The 14,805-nt window shown below is 42.2% G+C and overlaps 1 protein-coding gene across 3 annotated transcripts; it reads right to left on the bottom strand.

Moving 5' to 3' along the window:
• Nucleotides 1–460: 460 nt before the first annotated feature.
• On the bottom strand, nucleotides 461–14,219 carry LOC126987020 (regulator of telomere elongation helicase 1 homolog). Of its 3 annotated transcripts, none has more exons than XM_050843661.1 (20): nucleotides 14,054–14,219; nucleotides 12,470–12,588; nucleotides 11,660–11,852; nucleotides 11,202–11,293; nucleotides 10,891–11,019; nucleotides 9,876–10,073; nucleotides 9,411–9,524; nucleotides 8,396–8,524; nucleotides 8,162–8,296; nucleotides 7,380–7,523; nucleotides 7,002–7,135; nucleotides 6,185–6,275; nucleotides 5,271–5,386; nucleotides 4,519–4,681; nucleotides 3,946–4,065; nucleotides 3,439–3,573; nucleotides 2,565–2,807; nucleotides 1,448–2,164; nucleotides 877–1,021; nucleotides 461–729 (listed from the first exon to the last, which is right to left on the bottom strand). In XM_050843661.1, exons 2-20 carry the CDS (start codon nucleotides 12,569–12,571, stop codon nucleotides 656–658), a joined length of 3,174 nt encoding a protein of 1,057 aa, XP_050699618.1. In that variant the 5' UTR covers nucleotides 12,572–12,588; nucleotides 14,054–14,219; the 3' UTR covers nucleotides 461–655. The 3 variants fall into 3 exon arrangements, with proteins under 3 accessions (XP_050699618.1, XP_050699617.1, XP_050699619.1); XM_050843660.1 differs by lacking the exon at nucleotides 14,054–14,219 and adding an exon at nucleotides 13,472–13,579; XM_050843662.1 differs by lacking the exon at nucleotides 14,054–14,219 and adding an exon at nucleotides 13,143–13,161.
• Between the last annotated feature and the right edge of the window lie 586 nt (nucleotides 14,220–14,805).

Below are 14,805 nucleotides of genomic sequence, written 5' to 3'. Positions count from 1 at the left end.
CTGCCCCTATAAAAAAAATCTGAAGAATGGTCAAGATCGAGAGGTCACTTTTGGGAGGAGAGGTGTCTCGGTACTCTCCTCTTGATGCACACGAACCCATCACGAGTAAAGCGCGGTGTGGGGCGGTGAACTACCAAGTCACTGTGGTGGTCAAGGTGCCTAAACCATCACAAGACAGATTAACCCGGTAACAGCGGGGATCCTGATTCTTAATGGTCCCTCTAAGCGAGAAAAATGAGAAAAAAATCACCCCTCACACAAACCATTTCATAATATATATCAAAGCATTTATGATCAGTTTATGCATCATCTATTTTGGGGGGTTAAAATCATGGCACAAATTTGGCCCGTCGCTGCTACACGGTAAAGCCACAAATTTGGCCCGTCGCTGCTACACGGTAAAGCCACAAATTTGGCCCGTCGCTGCTAATGGATAAAGGCATTCCAATAAAACACAAAGAAGTTATAAAACCTGAATGTGTTCCCTCCAACTCTTTATTTAGACTCACCGATAGACAAGTGTTAGCTTTTGCACTTTGCTTCACAGTTCATTTACTATAAAACTTAAATTAAAAAATACTTTAAAAAATGCAGCCATGAAGTAGTATCACAGTGTGCAAAATTCCTTCCATGGAAAGACTAGACTTTACTTTGGTCAGCTTTGTGCCATTTCAGCGAGGGAAGCCTGGAACTTTATTTTGTCCTCCTTCTTCAGGAAAATCTGAAACTCTGAAAATTAAAACAAAGGTCTCTTAATTCAAATAAAGAACTGAACTTTCTCATTCTTAATTTCATACGTAACAAGAATAAAGATCAAAGAGACAGCACATGAACAATTAAAAATGTTTCTTTGTGGTGTTGAAGAGCTGCACATACTTGCAATGAGTGCCTGGTGCTGTGGAGTGTTGTTGAAGACGGTTGGGAACACCGTCATCAGTGTCTCAAAATCGTTGGTGCTCTTGAAAGTCTTGATGGCTGATGCAAACACAACATACTTCTCCCTAGGAACCACAGCTTTCACCTGGAAATAGAATAAAACACTTAGACAATTTTTTTCCTATGTTTTTCCTATGTATGTTCATGTGTTGTTCACCTACTGCTGAAGTCTGGTATAACATAAACGTTGCAGAAATAACATGCAGAAATTTCTATACACTAAAATAATTTTTTTCCCTGTTGTAGCTACTATGTATGTTCTTGCATTGTCCACCTACTGCTGAAGTTTGGTATAATATAAGTGTTGCACAGAATAAAATAGTGGAAAAATAATTACACGGTGCAAGAGGATTTTGTCATTTCCTAAAAATACACATCAATGCCATAAGGTTAGTTTAAGTTAATTAGATAGTCGGTCATTTAGTTAGCAAGCTTGTTAGTTAGATAGTTAGTCAGTAAGCAAGTTTGTTAGTTGGTTTAAGTTTGATATCTTCTATAAACATGCACTTACCTCCATAATGTATGCCCCAATAGCCTTCATTTTCTTTTTCTTGTCATTTATTTTATCATCAGCAGCTTTCTTGGCAATGTCTTCAGGGTCCATTGGGTGACACAGCTCCTCTCGATCCTCTTCCCTGAAACCTGACGAGAGAACTTCAGGAGCATTCAAAGGCTTCAGGATATGCTTTGAGACACCTCCTTCACTGCTTGATGTCTCTCTGCACAGCCTTTCTGCTTCACCGGAACATGATGAGACACCTTCTGCAGCATTCTCAGGCTTCAATACATCTTCAGAGGCATTATCAGCATCCCCATTACTGACTGGTGCTGACTCTACCCTCGGGATGATCTTAATCCTTCGTCTTTTCTTGTTCTGCTGGATATCGTGATAGTCAGGTACAGGTGGAGGGGCGGAGAAGCTGAATTCTGAAACCTTGGCCTCCACTTGATGATCCAGGAGCGAGAATAATGATTTGTCGCTCTTGGCGGCACTTTTGGCAGGGTCTTCTTTGGGGTACTTCAGGTATGACTTGTATTCTGAGCTGTTGTCTTCGGTATCCTGAGATTCGCTGGGTCTCTTTGACATGCTCCTGGAGGTGGCGGGTCGGGAGTCCACTGCTTGAAGGCCTTGAGCACCAGCAGGGTCAGACGTAAATGGAGTGGAGTCCTTGAATTGGCTAGTTGGAGCAGGTGGTCTGTCCACGCCATCATACTTGGGTTGAGGCAGCTGAAAAATAATCAAGAATTCAATTTAAACAGTAGCAACAGTTTTCTGCTTTCTTCTTCTCGTGTGACATCCTTACTTTCCCTTAGTGGGTTGGATGGGCAATGAGTCTCTCCCACTTTGATGATCATATACTCTCACCCATAAAGTAAGAAGAGTAAAAAAGGGGCGGACAAAAACACAACATGATTTAAAAGGTGGGGGATGACTTTTCCTCTATTACGGTTATTATACTATTATAAGTGATGAATCGGGTAGCGAGGGAGGAGTACAAACACTATATGCTACCTGTTCAGCACCCACTAACACCTGAAATCCCGAGAGAGAGAAAAGGAAAGTGAAAGCAATGAGAGAAGTTGAAAGAGGACAAGATGAACACAATGCTATCTCCAGGCACACCCACCATCGTGAGGGCCTGCCTGAAGAACTGTGTGATGTCCTTCATGACTGGACCAAACTTGTTGTAGTTCATGATGAATGGACGAATCCACGCTGACAGCTGGGTCTTGAAATGGTTCTCGGCAAACCGGCTGTCGCAGAGAATGACGGCTCCATAATCGTCCTTGTGGCGGATGACTCGGCCCACGGCTTGGTTGACTGCCCGTGACGCCTCCAAGCTGTACCACGTCTGGCCAGTCAGTCCATGCTGGGAGGGAAGGGAAATTATTATGCTGGGAAAAAAGTATAAGAAATGCATTTACTAAATTTTATCTTCTAGTTCAGCCTTTTCCTTCATTTCCTTTCCTCTCTCACTATTTTGGATAACTGTACAATAAGTGAATTAATGATCTAGCCAGTCAGTCCATGCTAAGAAGGATGGCAAATCATTTTTATTTTTTATTATTATCAAGAAAGGGCATCAAGGAAAGTAAAAAAATGCAGTAGACCCAGAGTTCCCTCAATAAGCAAGAATGGATACGAGAAATAAGAAACAGTGACCCTAAAATAAGATGAGGAATATAAAGGGAAAGAAAATGGGGGTAGGGGAACAATAACAATGTCTAATGAGTTGACAAGAGGGTGTAGATTTTTGCATTATATTAACTAATTTTACACTAACTTACTCATACATTCACTTCTAACATCCTTACATTCACTAACCTTACTCTAACTTACCCCTACATTCACTTCCAACATTCTTACAATCACTTCAAACATTCTTACATCCACTAACTTTCGTAATCTATCTTGCCATTTTCCCTTACATTCCCTTTCCTCTGGCACCCCCCAGAACACAACTCTACCGCAAGTAAATTAGCGCTCCTTGTTGGACTCACTTTACGTCTCAAGCGAGCCTCATCCAGGTACTTCTGCTTGAGCATCACCCTGGGGTCCTTGAGGGGAGGGTACGGCAGCCCTGTTATTATTACAGCCCGGCCATTGCGGTCTGCGAAGTCCAGTCCTTCCGAGACCTGCAAAAGGGGAAATACATGAGACCTGCAGAAGGGGAAAACAGAAGACCAGCACAGGGGAAGAATATGAGACTTGCCATAGAGGAAAATAAAAAAAGACCTACTCAAGGGGAAGAATATGCGACTTGCCAGAGGAAAATAAAAAGGACCTGCACAAGGGGAAGAACATGAGACCTGCCAAAGGGGAAAAATATGAGACCTAAAAAAGGGGAAGAATATGTGTCTAGGAAGAAATTGCCAAACATCTATGCCATGTCAACTAATTAAGACAGATTCCCTAAGTCAAAGAGGCATCAGGGATAATCACAGTGACTAGTAAGGTGTAAGTAGGAACAGAGAGGCATGAATGAGTACACACCACACCACACTCACCTTCCCTCGGCACACGGCCATGAAACAGGCCCCGCTGAAGGCTGGATCTTTGATTCTCTCGTAATATTCCTGCATTGCTGTCAGGAACTCGTCCTTGATCTTGGGCTCCACAAATATGGGCTGATAAAAGAAAGATTTATTATGGAAATGAATAAATAAATAAAGAAATCACAAACATAACTTTAATTTCTTATTTCTAAACAAAGTCTCTCCTTTCTTTTTCTATCTCCTTACAACTGCAACTCCTGCTTATGTGTATCTAGAAACACTCTCAAGAAACCATATTTTCTGATATATCAATTTTTGCCTATGTATGTATAAAAGAAATACTCATAAACATCTTTTTTCTTACAAATTCTATTGCTTACACTAAAAGTTCTTTCTAGAGCTATTTTTTCATTGCCACTTTTCTTTACCTTCCTCTCTGACAGTTTGCTCCATAAAAGTCCTTTCTTTCTTTTCCTTTCCTTTCCTTTCTTTATCTTCTCTGACACATTTCCTCACTTTCCTTTCAGAGTTTGCTTCATAAAAATCCTTCCTAGAGAGCTATTATTCATTGCCCCTTTTCCTCACCTTCCTCTCCGACAGTTTGCTCCACACCCCCGAGTTCTGCCACTCCTCCTGGCAGTCCCTCATGACGGTGTAGGAAGGGAAGAAGACCAGGAGGCCGTCCGGGATGACTCGTGACAGGTTGAGGATTGTCTGGCCCAGCGATCTTTTGTACCGGGGGTCAGATCTGCAGAGGGAGAGACAGATGAGGACAAGACACTCACAGTAAGGCAGAGGGATTGTAAAGGAAACACACATAACCCAATAAAGAGAAAACCAGAGCACTCTTTCTTACCCATATGATTTGATGAACCAACACGAGTGCTTCTTTTTTCCATTCAAGAACAACAGAGATTAACAACATTAATTTAGCCACAATTAATAGGTCTACAGTTTATAAGGAACATTTCTCTAGCTACTTAGCATCACTACATTCAATGGAAATTCTTAAAGGCGTTATCTGGTGAGCAAGAACGACCCCAAATTCTTGAGACTGTCTACCACCTCCCACCCGTGATCCACCAGAGCGCTCTTCTAACGGCAACCTCCTTTCATCTACCCACTCAACTCCCTTAGCTATGGAAAACAGGGCAAGGCATCTGGGTATTCAAGTATTCAGACACCTCTTCACCTGAAACTGACCTCTCCTTTGGCCATTCATCTATCTATACACTCTTTCATAGGGGTTGTGATTAGAAAGATTTTTTTTCTCAGTTATTTTTTTTGCCCATGAGCTGCTTCCTTTACTGCAAAAAAGAAATGTAAATTGTAACCACCTGTTTTTGAAGGAGGAATTGAGGCTGAACCCGTCCGGCCCGTTGCAGATGGCTCCCACCCACACCTGGTTCTTCTTGATGATGTGTGGGTTTTCAAGCTGGACTGGGAATGGCACCTGCAAGATTGAGCAAAGGGAAGGCCATGACAGGCTGATATCAAGATGGTCAGGTACAGGTGGAGGGGCGGGAAAGCTGAATTCTGAACCTTTGACCTCTACTTCATGATCCAGGAGAGAAAAATGATTTGTCGTTCTTGGAAGCACTTTTGGACGGATCTTCTTTGGGGTTCTTGAGGTATGACGTGTATTCTGAACCACATCCAAACAAGAGGAGAGTTCTCTTTGCCAGTTTTCCTCACTTCCCTTCCTGACAGCTTGCTCATTAAAGGTCTTTCCAGGGATCTATTTTCTCAAGAGATTATGGGAAAATGATGTAATGCAGAATATGATGATGATGGAGATGGCCTAGTTAGAACAGTGACCTTGTATGAGCCTCTGTGAAATGGAGAGATAGGGTGCAGGAGTACGTCAGGGAGAGGGGTGAAAGATCCTTGAGAAACTTTGAGCAGGCAAGGAGGGAGTGTCTGGGTAGAGAGATGGAAACTCTTCTGCCGTGGCCATCCCCTGGTGGGAGCTCCTAGGGGCAGGCATCAGTGAATGAATGAATGAATGACCTTATAATGAGAGATGGTTAAAGTTGCGGGAGAAGCTTACATACAAAATCTATACCTTCCCTTCTTTAAAGACAGTACCAGGATAGCTTCTATACTCTCTTTTATAGGGGCAGTGATTAGAAGGCTTTATTATTCCCTTCTCAGTTATTTTTTTTTGCCCTTGAGCTGCTTTCTTTACTGTAAAAAATGAAAAAGAAAAAAACCCTCAATGGTGGTCAGTGTTCAACCCCTCTCCACCAACCTGAAGCTCTGAGGCGAAGGAGCTGAGAGGACTGAGTGTGCCGCTGGTGAGGATGACACACTTGGAGCCTTCCTCGACCAAGTACTGCATCCTGAAACACACACAAGAAAGAGGAATCACTGGACTAGTCAGTGGAAGGTGGCTAGTGTGGAGCAAGTGGAGCATATTCCTGAAGTTCCATTATTTCAGGCGTATGGGAATGCACGGGGATTTCTACTTTAACCAGGGACATGACTCTGGAAAGCACGTTAATCAAATACTCTTGAGCTAAGGATCTTGCTGAAAACAGTACCAAAGTAAAAATAATGATAATAATAGTACAAAAATAAAGCGCCCACCAGGAGAAAGTGGGAAAGATATGCCTGAAGCCTGTCTATCTCACATATGATTGATGTTCTGGTACTCGACACTTTATATTGACGGATAGAAAAGTTCATACAAGTAAATGCAGAAATCTTTAAGGGAAGCAGCACAAAATTTTCCACCACTGCCATTCCACACACACAGCGTCACCGTCACACGATAACTTGACTCTTAGAACCAGGTGTGTGGAGTTAGATATAAAATTTTTTGACTCCAACTCCAGGAAATTTTAAGGTTGCAACTCTGACTCCACCCCCCTCTCCCTCCCCTCCTCAGCAGTAGTGGTAGGCAAATCAAACCCCACCACACACCACACCACACCCAGCCACACAATATCAGACGTATCGTAAAAGAGTTGGAGTCGGAGATATTTTTACTGACTCCAACCAAAAGTAGGCGACTCCAGTGACTCTGACTCCACACCCCTGCTTAAAATGGTGTGCCCGTGACTCACCCAAAGCCCGGATGAAAGCACCAGTAGGAGATGAGCCGGCCGGTCTTGGAGGAGAGGGTGTTGGTGTTTGGGGTGTTCCAGCCATCCTTCAGGCCACCCATCTTCTTCTTGGGCTCCTCTATACTCACATAAACCTGCGCCATTCAAAAAATTAGTATATAACCTACATATATAAAAGTCAGTTATTATTATTACCATTGAGATCCATTACAGAGAATTGAGGGAATACAAATACAATCTTATATATAATTTGATCTCCTCTCCAAGGCTATCATAGGTTCAGTTAAGAAGGGACATAATGAAATCTCTAAGAAGGTAGTAGTAGTAATAGAAGATCAGTTCCTTGGTCATGATAAGGTGTTGTAGTGGTATGTTCACCTTGTAGCTCCTCTTCACTAGTTCCATCTGTTCGGGCGAGTAGAAGTCTCTGCTGAACACTGTGTTGATGAGGTCCAGGAACTTCTGCAGACCCACGCCCTTCCTCTGGTATGGCGAGGAGCTGTTGACCGTCAGGAACTGAATCTGAAAAAAGACCACAGGGAACTCTTATCAGATAAACTAACTTCAACAACAACAAAAATGAAACCACCGATAAAATGCTGAATAATCAATCCATAACTTCACTGCAACACTCTATTAATACAGAAACATAATTGATAAGGTGTGAAGAGTACATACATACATACAGCAAAGTCTCAAATAGAGTGAGATCAAATACAGTACAATTTGTGAGCAGCATGAGCCTCAAAATATTCCACAAAAGTATAATCAAGTACAGACAGCACTCCATCACTAGCATAAACTCTTGTCCAAAATTGAATAAAAGATGAAGGTGGCATATCAGAACAGCGAACTTGCATGAGAGATGGGAAAAGCTGTAGAAGAAGGTTACGTACAAAATCTAGAGCTCCCCTTCTTGAAAAAGAGTACCAGGGTAGCTTCTAAACTCTTTTATAGGGGCAGTGATTAGTGGGCTTTTTATTTTTTTATTTTTTTCCCTTGACTTACATGAGTGAATTTCAAGTAGAGCATTCCAAAGGTTATATGTACCAAAGAGCACAACCCCAAAATAGCATGAGCTCATATATCCACCAAAGCCTGTCTGTTCGGGGCACTCTCTCCTGCATCAGCGTGAGTATATAAAATGTACCTATCCTTACCAATTTATCAAGAAGTTCAATGATGACACTTTTCTTGGTGGGAGTGATGTCTGCCTTCCCCAGGAGCTCAAACATGTAGCTGCCGGGAAACATTGCTCCAGTGCCACCAGCAGGCACAGTGATGGTGTCAATAGCCTGGAAACAAAAATTTGGTTAAGATAAACAGATAATATAAAGAAAACTTATTGAAACATCATTATTATTCAAGCCTCACTATGTACGAGGAAACAATACCTTTTCAAGTTCCAGGAAAAGAGCTTTCAAGGTGTAGAGGTCATCGGGGGAGAAGTCGTCTGCCATGCCCTGGCTGGAGTTTGCAGCGACGTATTCAGATTCTGCATTCTCATGATTCTTCTTCATGACCTGAGTAAACCAGAAAACAACGAAAGATTAATATAAGAAATTCCCCTGCTGATTCTAGTTTTCTGTGGACCTGAGCAGGATTTTGTTAGAGGTCACATGATAGACCTTTCTGGTGCAGTGGTTAAGCTGTTCGCTGGGACTGACACGGATTTGGCTTTCACTGGTAGCCTGGTAACATACACTCCCAGGTCTTTCTCTGCCTCTGTGGTGGATAGTGGAGTGTTTCCCATGTGGTATTGGTGTGCTGGATTTCCCCTCCCAAGGTACATGACATTCCATTTTTCTTCACTGAGTTGTAGCAGCCACTTTTTGTTCCATTCCTGTAGCTTGGTGATGTCTTCTGGTAGGAAATCCACAGTCAAGGAGTTAACATGCCTAGCTATGAATCTGCTGGCCCAGGTTCTATCCTCACCCAACTGTTCATCCTCCTTTTTGATCTGGTTGATAAATGGGAAACTGGGGAAACCTAAGGAAGGTAAACTGTTCTAACCTGTATGCTACACCAATCCTGTGTCTCGGGGTATTGGGTTCTTACCTACAACAGGCTCAAGGACCAATGAGATAGATAAGCACTGAGGCCATCCACAGATCAGCCTATGTCCCAAACTTTACCTTTCCTTTAACTGATATGGCTACTTCCTCCTGCATTTCCATGGGGTCAGAAAATTATTGTCAATTATCAAGACATAATTACTTTTTGGATTAATAAATAGTTGTCGAGAGTCAGAAGGGTGAGCATGCCAAACTAGGTAGTATTTACGGTCACCCTTCTGATTAGACAGCTCATATGTAGCGACCCCTATAGATAAAGGGACCTCAAGTGACTAGATACATGTACTGCTCACACCTACAACCAGCCCTGATCAGAGCACTTGGGAGTACACACCTGCGTCACTTCATCTATGCAGAGTGCCAGGTCTGTTGAGCCAAACTGTTGTGACGCGGCTTCCTCACACATCTTCTCAACATTGTGAGCCTCGTCAAAGATCACGATGTTGCCCTGAAGAACAGAAAACTTACATCAGGCTAACGGAAAGACTTGAAGCATGTGAATCAATGTTGGAGTCACTTACTTATATACACATGGATGCAGAATAATAAATGCATGAATCAAATCCTGTAAACTACAACTATACTCTATTCAGCCTTAGGTGAGAATACATAAGAGAAAACCCCCAGCCTCTATCCTTCTACCTCACTCTACCTGAAGCCACATTTTCCTCAACCCCCATCAGATCAACTGTCAACCAATTACTAGCACCAGAGCAGCTGTGCCCTTCCTCTGCCCTTCCTTTCCTGATATGTTCTTGCCTTGGGCTGAACAGACTAAAGGTAAATACGCAACACCCACCGCCAGCTCCACCCCATTGGCCTTGCGCGTCTTGGGGTCAAGGAGATAGTTGTAGGGCATGAAAATGATGTCGGCGTCTCTCTTAAGCTCCTTGGTCATGTAGTAGGGACAGAACGACCTCTTCTTCCCCATGGCCACCAGGTCCTCTATGTCAAGAACGTCTTTCCTCAGCTCTGGGTCATCCTTCTTCGCATCAACCTTGATTTATAGATAGAATTAGATTAGATTGGGTTGGATTAATAATACCACAGCACCAGACAATCTTTCCATTCCCTGACAATAATACCACAGCACCAGACAATCTTTACATTCCCTGACAATAATACCACAGCACCAGACAATCTTTTCATTCCCTGACAATAAATCTACAGGAATAAGAAAGTGGGCAGCAAGGGCACGAGGTTAAGTAGGGTCCTGTGCAGCAAGTGCAATGCCGGGAATCTAATTTTAAGGAACTTTGGTGTGGAAATCACTTGTTGGCTAAAGCATCATATCTACCTCCCCTCCCTCCTTCCCTCTTTCTCCCCAATCAGGCCACTCAGCTTGGAGGTTAGAAGCTATCAGTGAAGTTTTCCCTCTTTTATACTTGAAGTTCTCTCATTATTTTATTATCATTATCATAAGAGGTGGTTCAGGTGGAGAGGGAGGAGTGCAGATACTAGAAGATGCCTGTCCAGTGACCCCCCCAAAAAACTGAGATGCTGAAAAAGTTCTACCATTATTTTATTATCATTATTACAAGAGATGGTTCAGGTGGAGAGGGAGGAGTACAGATACTACAAGCTGCCTGTTCAGTGGCCCCTAAAACACCTGAGATGCTGAGAAAAAGAACATGACAGTGAAAGGAATGAGTGAAGTAGACAGCATGAGGTAATATAGAAGATTAGAGAAGCATTAGGGACAGGGAGGTAAGGCAACTACTATCCTCAAATACACAAGTAAACACGGATAAAGAATAAAGTATAAGTTCCACAAGAGCACAGGAGAGTTGAGGTAAGCAGCTGTAGTGACCCACCTGGTTGTAGTAGTGGCAGTGCTTGGACTTGACCTTTATCTGGCACATCTGGACCTTGGTGTTGTTGTTGGTCTCCTTGCTGACCTCTGGGTGCACACACATTTGGTCCCGCGAGCCAATCACAGCCATCTTGAAAGTTAATGATGCAATGTCACAACAGCAATGGGGTTTTACTTCATAAATTCTCCATCTTGTCTCTTTATAGGGCAATGATATTTTTCTTTGTGGTACTGTACATGGCCTACCACCTTATACTGTTTAAAAGTCTATTTACAATGACAATTTAAATAAACCATTCAGCGTTGAAATACCTTCATGTACTTATATTTTGTTCTCTTGAATTCACTGATGGCCTGGCTGAGCTGGGAGTGTGTGCGTGATGAGTAAATGATCTTTGGAGGTGCTGGAAAGAAGAGTCCTCATCACGAAAGTGGTCCTTCCCACTACATGTTTTATAAAGTATACATGAACATTTACACTACTTTGTTACACTGCATATAATATTTTGAATAAAAATATATTTCACTGATTAATTATACTATTTAATAACTTTCATTACATATTTTACACCATAAATACAAGAAATCTAGGACTGTAAATTGAAAGAAGAAGCCTTTGTTAGCACTGATAAGCTTTTTTTTACTCTTGTTTCTGTTTCTGTTCAATAATGTGCAGGGCACCCATGTTAGTGCGTAACACATATATAGGAGTAGGCTGATAGGGGGGAAGGGGGATGAGTTACTAATGGTAAGGAATTACAGCCACTCACCTAGCCTGTCCCCCGTCCATGAGGAACCCGTGGCCCCTGCCAGCTGCATGTTGAGGGCGGGGGCGGTCTCAGCAGCGCCTTGCCTCATGGCGGCATACTTGGCCTTGGCCGTCTCCAGCCATGCCAGGGAAGAGCACAGCAGGCACAGTGTTTTGCCAGTGCCCGTCGGAGACTCCAAGATGCCATTGACTCCCTGGCAACAACAACTTTATGGCACTACTGTATGTACTCACCTTATAGTGGACCAACCAAGGCTATGATATGTTTCACTGATAAAGAGATCTAAGCTACCAAATAAAAGTGGTAGTAACCCTTATAAGAGTTGACCTGCTAAAAAATTGATCCAAAAATTTGACTTCACACAACCATATATTTTAGACAGCTAAAATAAATGGTCATTAAATATGCTACTGACTTCCTCTTGTGTGTCTGAGATTTAGGGAACTATTTTTAGAGGCTTAAAATAGCTGTGCTCTGTAATATGAAGTGTAATCATTCATATAACATGCATGTTTTATGGCCAAACACTAGAACAATAACATAACTTGGGCCAAAAGGTTGAATGACTTGTTTTACGGTAGAATTCTGAATATAAATATTTCAGTACATCGCATATGTACAAGACTGGAAAGATTTATGATTCACCCTCATTTAAATAACTTTGAAGTGGGAACTAAGTAAGAAGTAAGAGAAGTTTATGCTCACACTTTGAAGACACTCAATTACACTTTTCTACAGTACATAGGATTCCAAAGATTCCAAGCCATTTAAATGCCCTTCATGCAAGAAGTAATAGGCTGCTGTACTCACATTCTGAAGACACTCAATGACTTTTTCCATGTAGGCCTTCTGGACCTCATATGGCTCAAAGGGGAACCTCACATCCACCCCATGAAGCGTGGTGCTGGTCATGGCTAACCAGCAAGACCCTGAGGAAAAGATGCAACACGAGACATTAGAATAAAATGTGGGAATAGTTTAGCGGACCTGAGCAGTCTATTTCAAAGGTATGATGGCATGGTAGGTGTGGGCCGTCATGGGTAGGTAGGATCGTCTTCAGAGTGATGAAAATGTCAATGTTTTACTAATAATGGCTTACAAAATGTTACCATGTTTCTAATAAATGATACACAACCCTAACACCTGCTATAAAACACCCATTGGTATTTGCAGAGTTGACAGTAACTGAGCCAAGTCACCTCTTCTCTCCTCTTCTTATTTTCATTATTTCAATCTCCCCAGACCCTCCCAGGCACCTCCACCTTCTCTCCCGAACCTAACACCTGCTACAACACACCTGCCACACTTATAACTCACCTACAGCCAATATTTATGGAGTTTCGGCGGTAACTTCCAGCACCATTTCTTTCTCCCTATACGTTATATCTCATTATTTCAATCTCCCCAGACTCTCCCAGGCACCTCCACCTTTTCTCCCCATCCTAACACCTGCTACAACACACCTGCCACACTTACAACTCACCTACAACAGATATTTATGGAGTTTTGGCGGTAACTTCCAGCACCATCTCTTTCTCCCTATACTTCATTTCTCATTATTTCAATCTCCCAGACCCTCCCAGGCACCCCCACGTCTTCTCCCCATCCTAACACCTGCTACAACACACCTGCCACACTTACAACTCACCTACAACAGATATTTATGGAGTTTTGGCGGTAACTTCCAGCACCATTTCTTTCTCCCCATGTCTTTATGCTTATATTTCAATTTCCCAGACCTTCCCAGGCACCCCCACCTCTTCTCCCCATCCTAACACCTGCTACAACACACCTGCCACACTTATATCTCACCTAAAACCGGTATTTAAGGAATTTTGGCGGTAAATTGAGGTCCTCGCTCTTGTCACTCTCCCGCGAATGTAAACAAATACACGTGGGGTGGAGGGGGGGGTGAGGGGGGGTAGGGGGGTAGGGTAGGGCTGAGACTGGCCATTGTTATATTTTTATCGAACTATTCTCCGTTTTCTGACCACTAACTATTGAGGAAAAACATCAATGATTAAGGATTTCAACGATATCTATATATGTCTCGTTATCGGGGTGGGGTGGGAGTGGAGGGGGGAGGGGATGAGACTGTGCCATTGTTATATTTTTATCGAACTATTCTCCGTTTTCTAACCACAAACTATTGAGGAAAAACATCAATGATTAAGGATTTCAACGATATCTATATATGAGTCTCGTTATCGGGGTGGAGAGGGCAGTTATTTGTGTCGTATATCATTAAATCCAAGAGGCTACGTTGTTATTTGCTAATTTTTTTTACAACAGAGGAAGCAGTTCAATGGAAAAAAAGAAAATAATGCTCCTCCCTTCTCCTTTGTTGTTTTACTTGCAACAATAAACTACCAATCAATCAATTAATATACTCACTGCTCCTACGAAGAGTCGAGAGGAGTGGCTGAAAGATAGAATGCTAATTACCCTTCTGCCCCTGTAATTGCTTTTCTGGAGCTATTTAAAGGGCTATAGGAGGTTAATTATGTATGGTGAGTCTTCTTATATAGAGTGCGATGTGTAATAGTCTTTAAATATTCGTAAGTAGGAAATTGACCTCTCTTTCGACCACTCCTCTGCACTCATTAGAAGCAGTAAGTAGCGGGCTTTTTTTTTCATTATATTTCTCTTTTTTTGCCCTTGAAATGTCTCCTTTGCTATAAAAAAAATAAAAAAAACTAGCTGTTGCGCATGTGTAATCAGATATAAATACGTCTCCATGATCCCCGTAAAAGGCTATAATTGAGTCTATATTTGTTAATTAGTGGTTTTATATGGATGAGGTGGACTTATGAGGCTTAATAATGGGAAACAGAGCCAGAGTGCGACTCCTGTTTTCATTACGGTTGGGACAAGGATTAGAGGTGAGTGAATATGTATTATTAAAGTAAACCAACCAAGCATTATTAACAAAAAGTAGATATGTCCTAATACGTAGAAAATAACAAACTTTAAGATGAGACGAAACCCAACCCTGTGGAAGTCGTAACAAGGGCAGAAAAAGACAAGTTACTAACCGGGGCGTACGTTAGGTAGTAATATATATCGGTCGAAACCACAAGAGGAAGAAGAGGAGTAAAATGCCCACAAGATGAAGATGAGGAAGAAATACCCACAAGAAGAGGAAG

This window comes from Eriocheir sinensis, chromosome 63 (assembly GCF_024679095.1).
Source record: "Eriocheir sinensis breed Jianghai 21 chromosome 63, ASM2467909v1, whole genome shotgun sequence".
NCBI classification, from domain to species: domain Eukaryota; kingdom Metazoa; phylum Arthropoda; class Malacostraca; order Decapoda; family Varunidae; genus Eriocheir; species Eriocheir sinensis.
Note: the sequence above shows the minus strand (reverse complement) of the source record. Positions and strands in the feature narration are given on the sequence as shown.

Bases quoted from the DNA above. Each gene is read 5' to 3' on its own strand.
- LOC126987020 (XM_050843661.1), bottom strand. From the start codon at position 12,571: ATGACCAGCACCACGCTTCATGGGGTGGATGTGAGGTTCCCCTTTGAG. The intron at 4,066-4,518 runs GTGAGGAAAAGG...TTCTTTTATCAG, and splicing joins GCAAACTGTCGGAGAGGAAG to CCCATATTTGTGGAGCCCAA. The intron at 2,808-3,438 runs GTGAGTCCAACA...CTTCCCTCCCAG, and splicing joins AGGCTCGCTTGAGACGTAAA to CATGGACTGACTGGCCAGAC.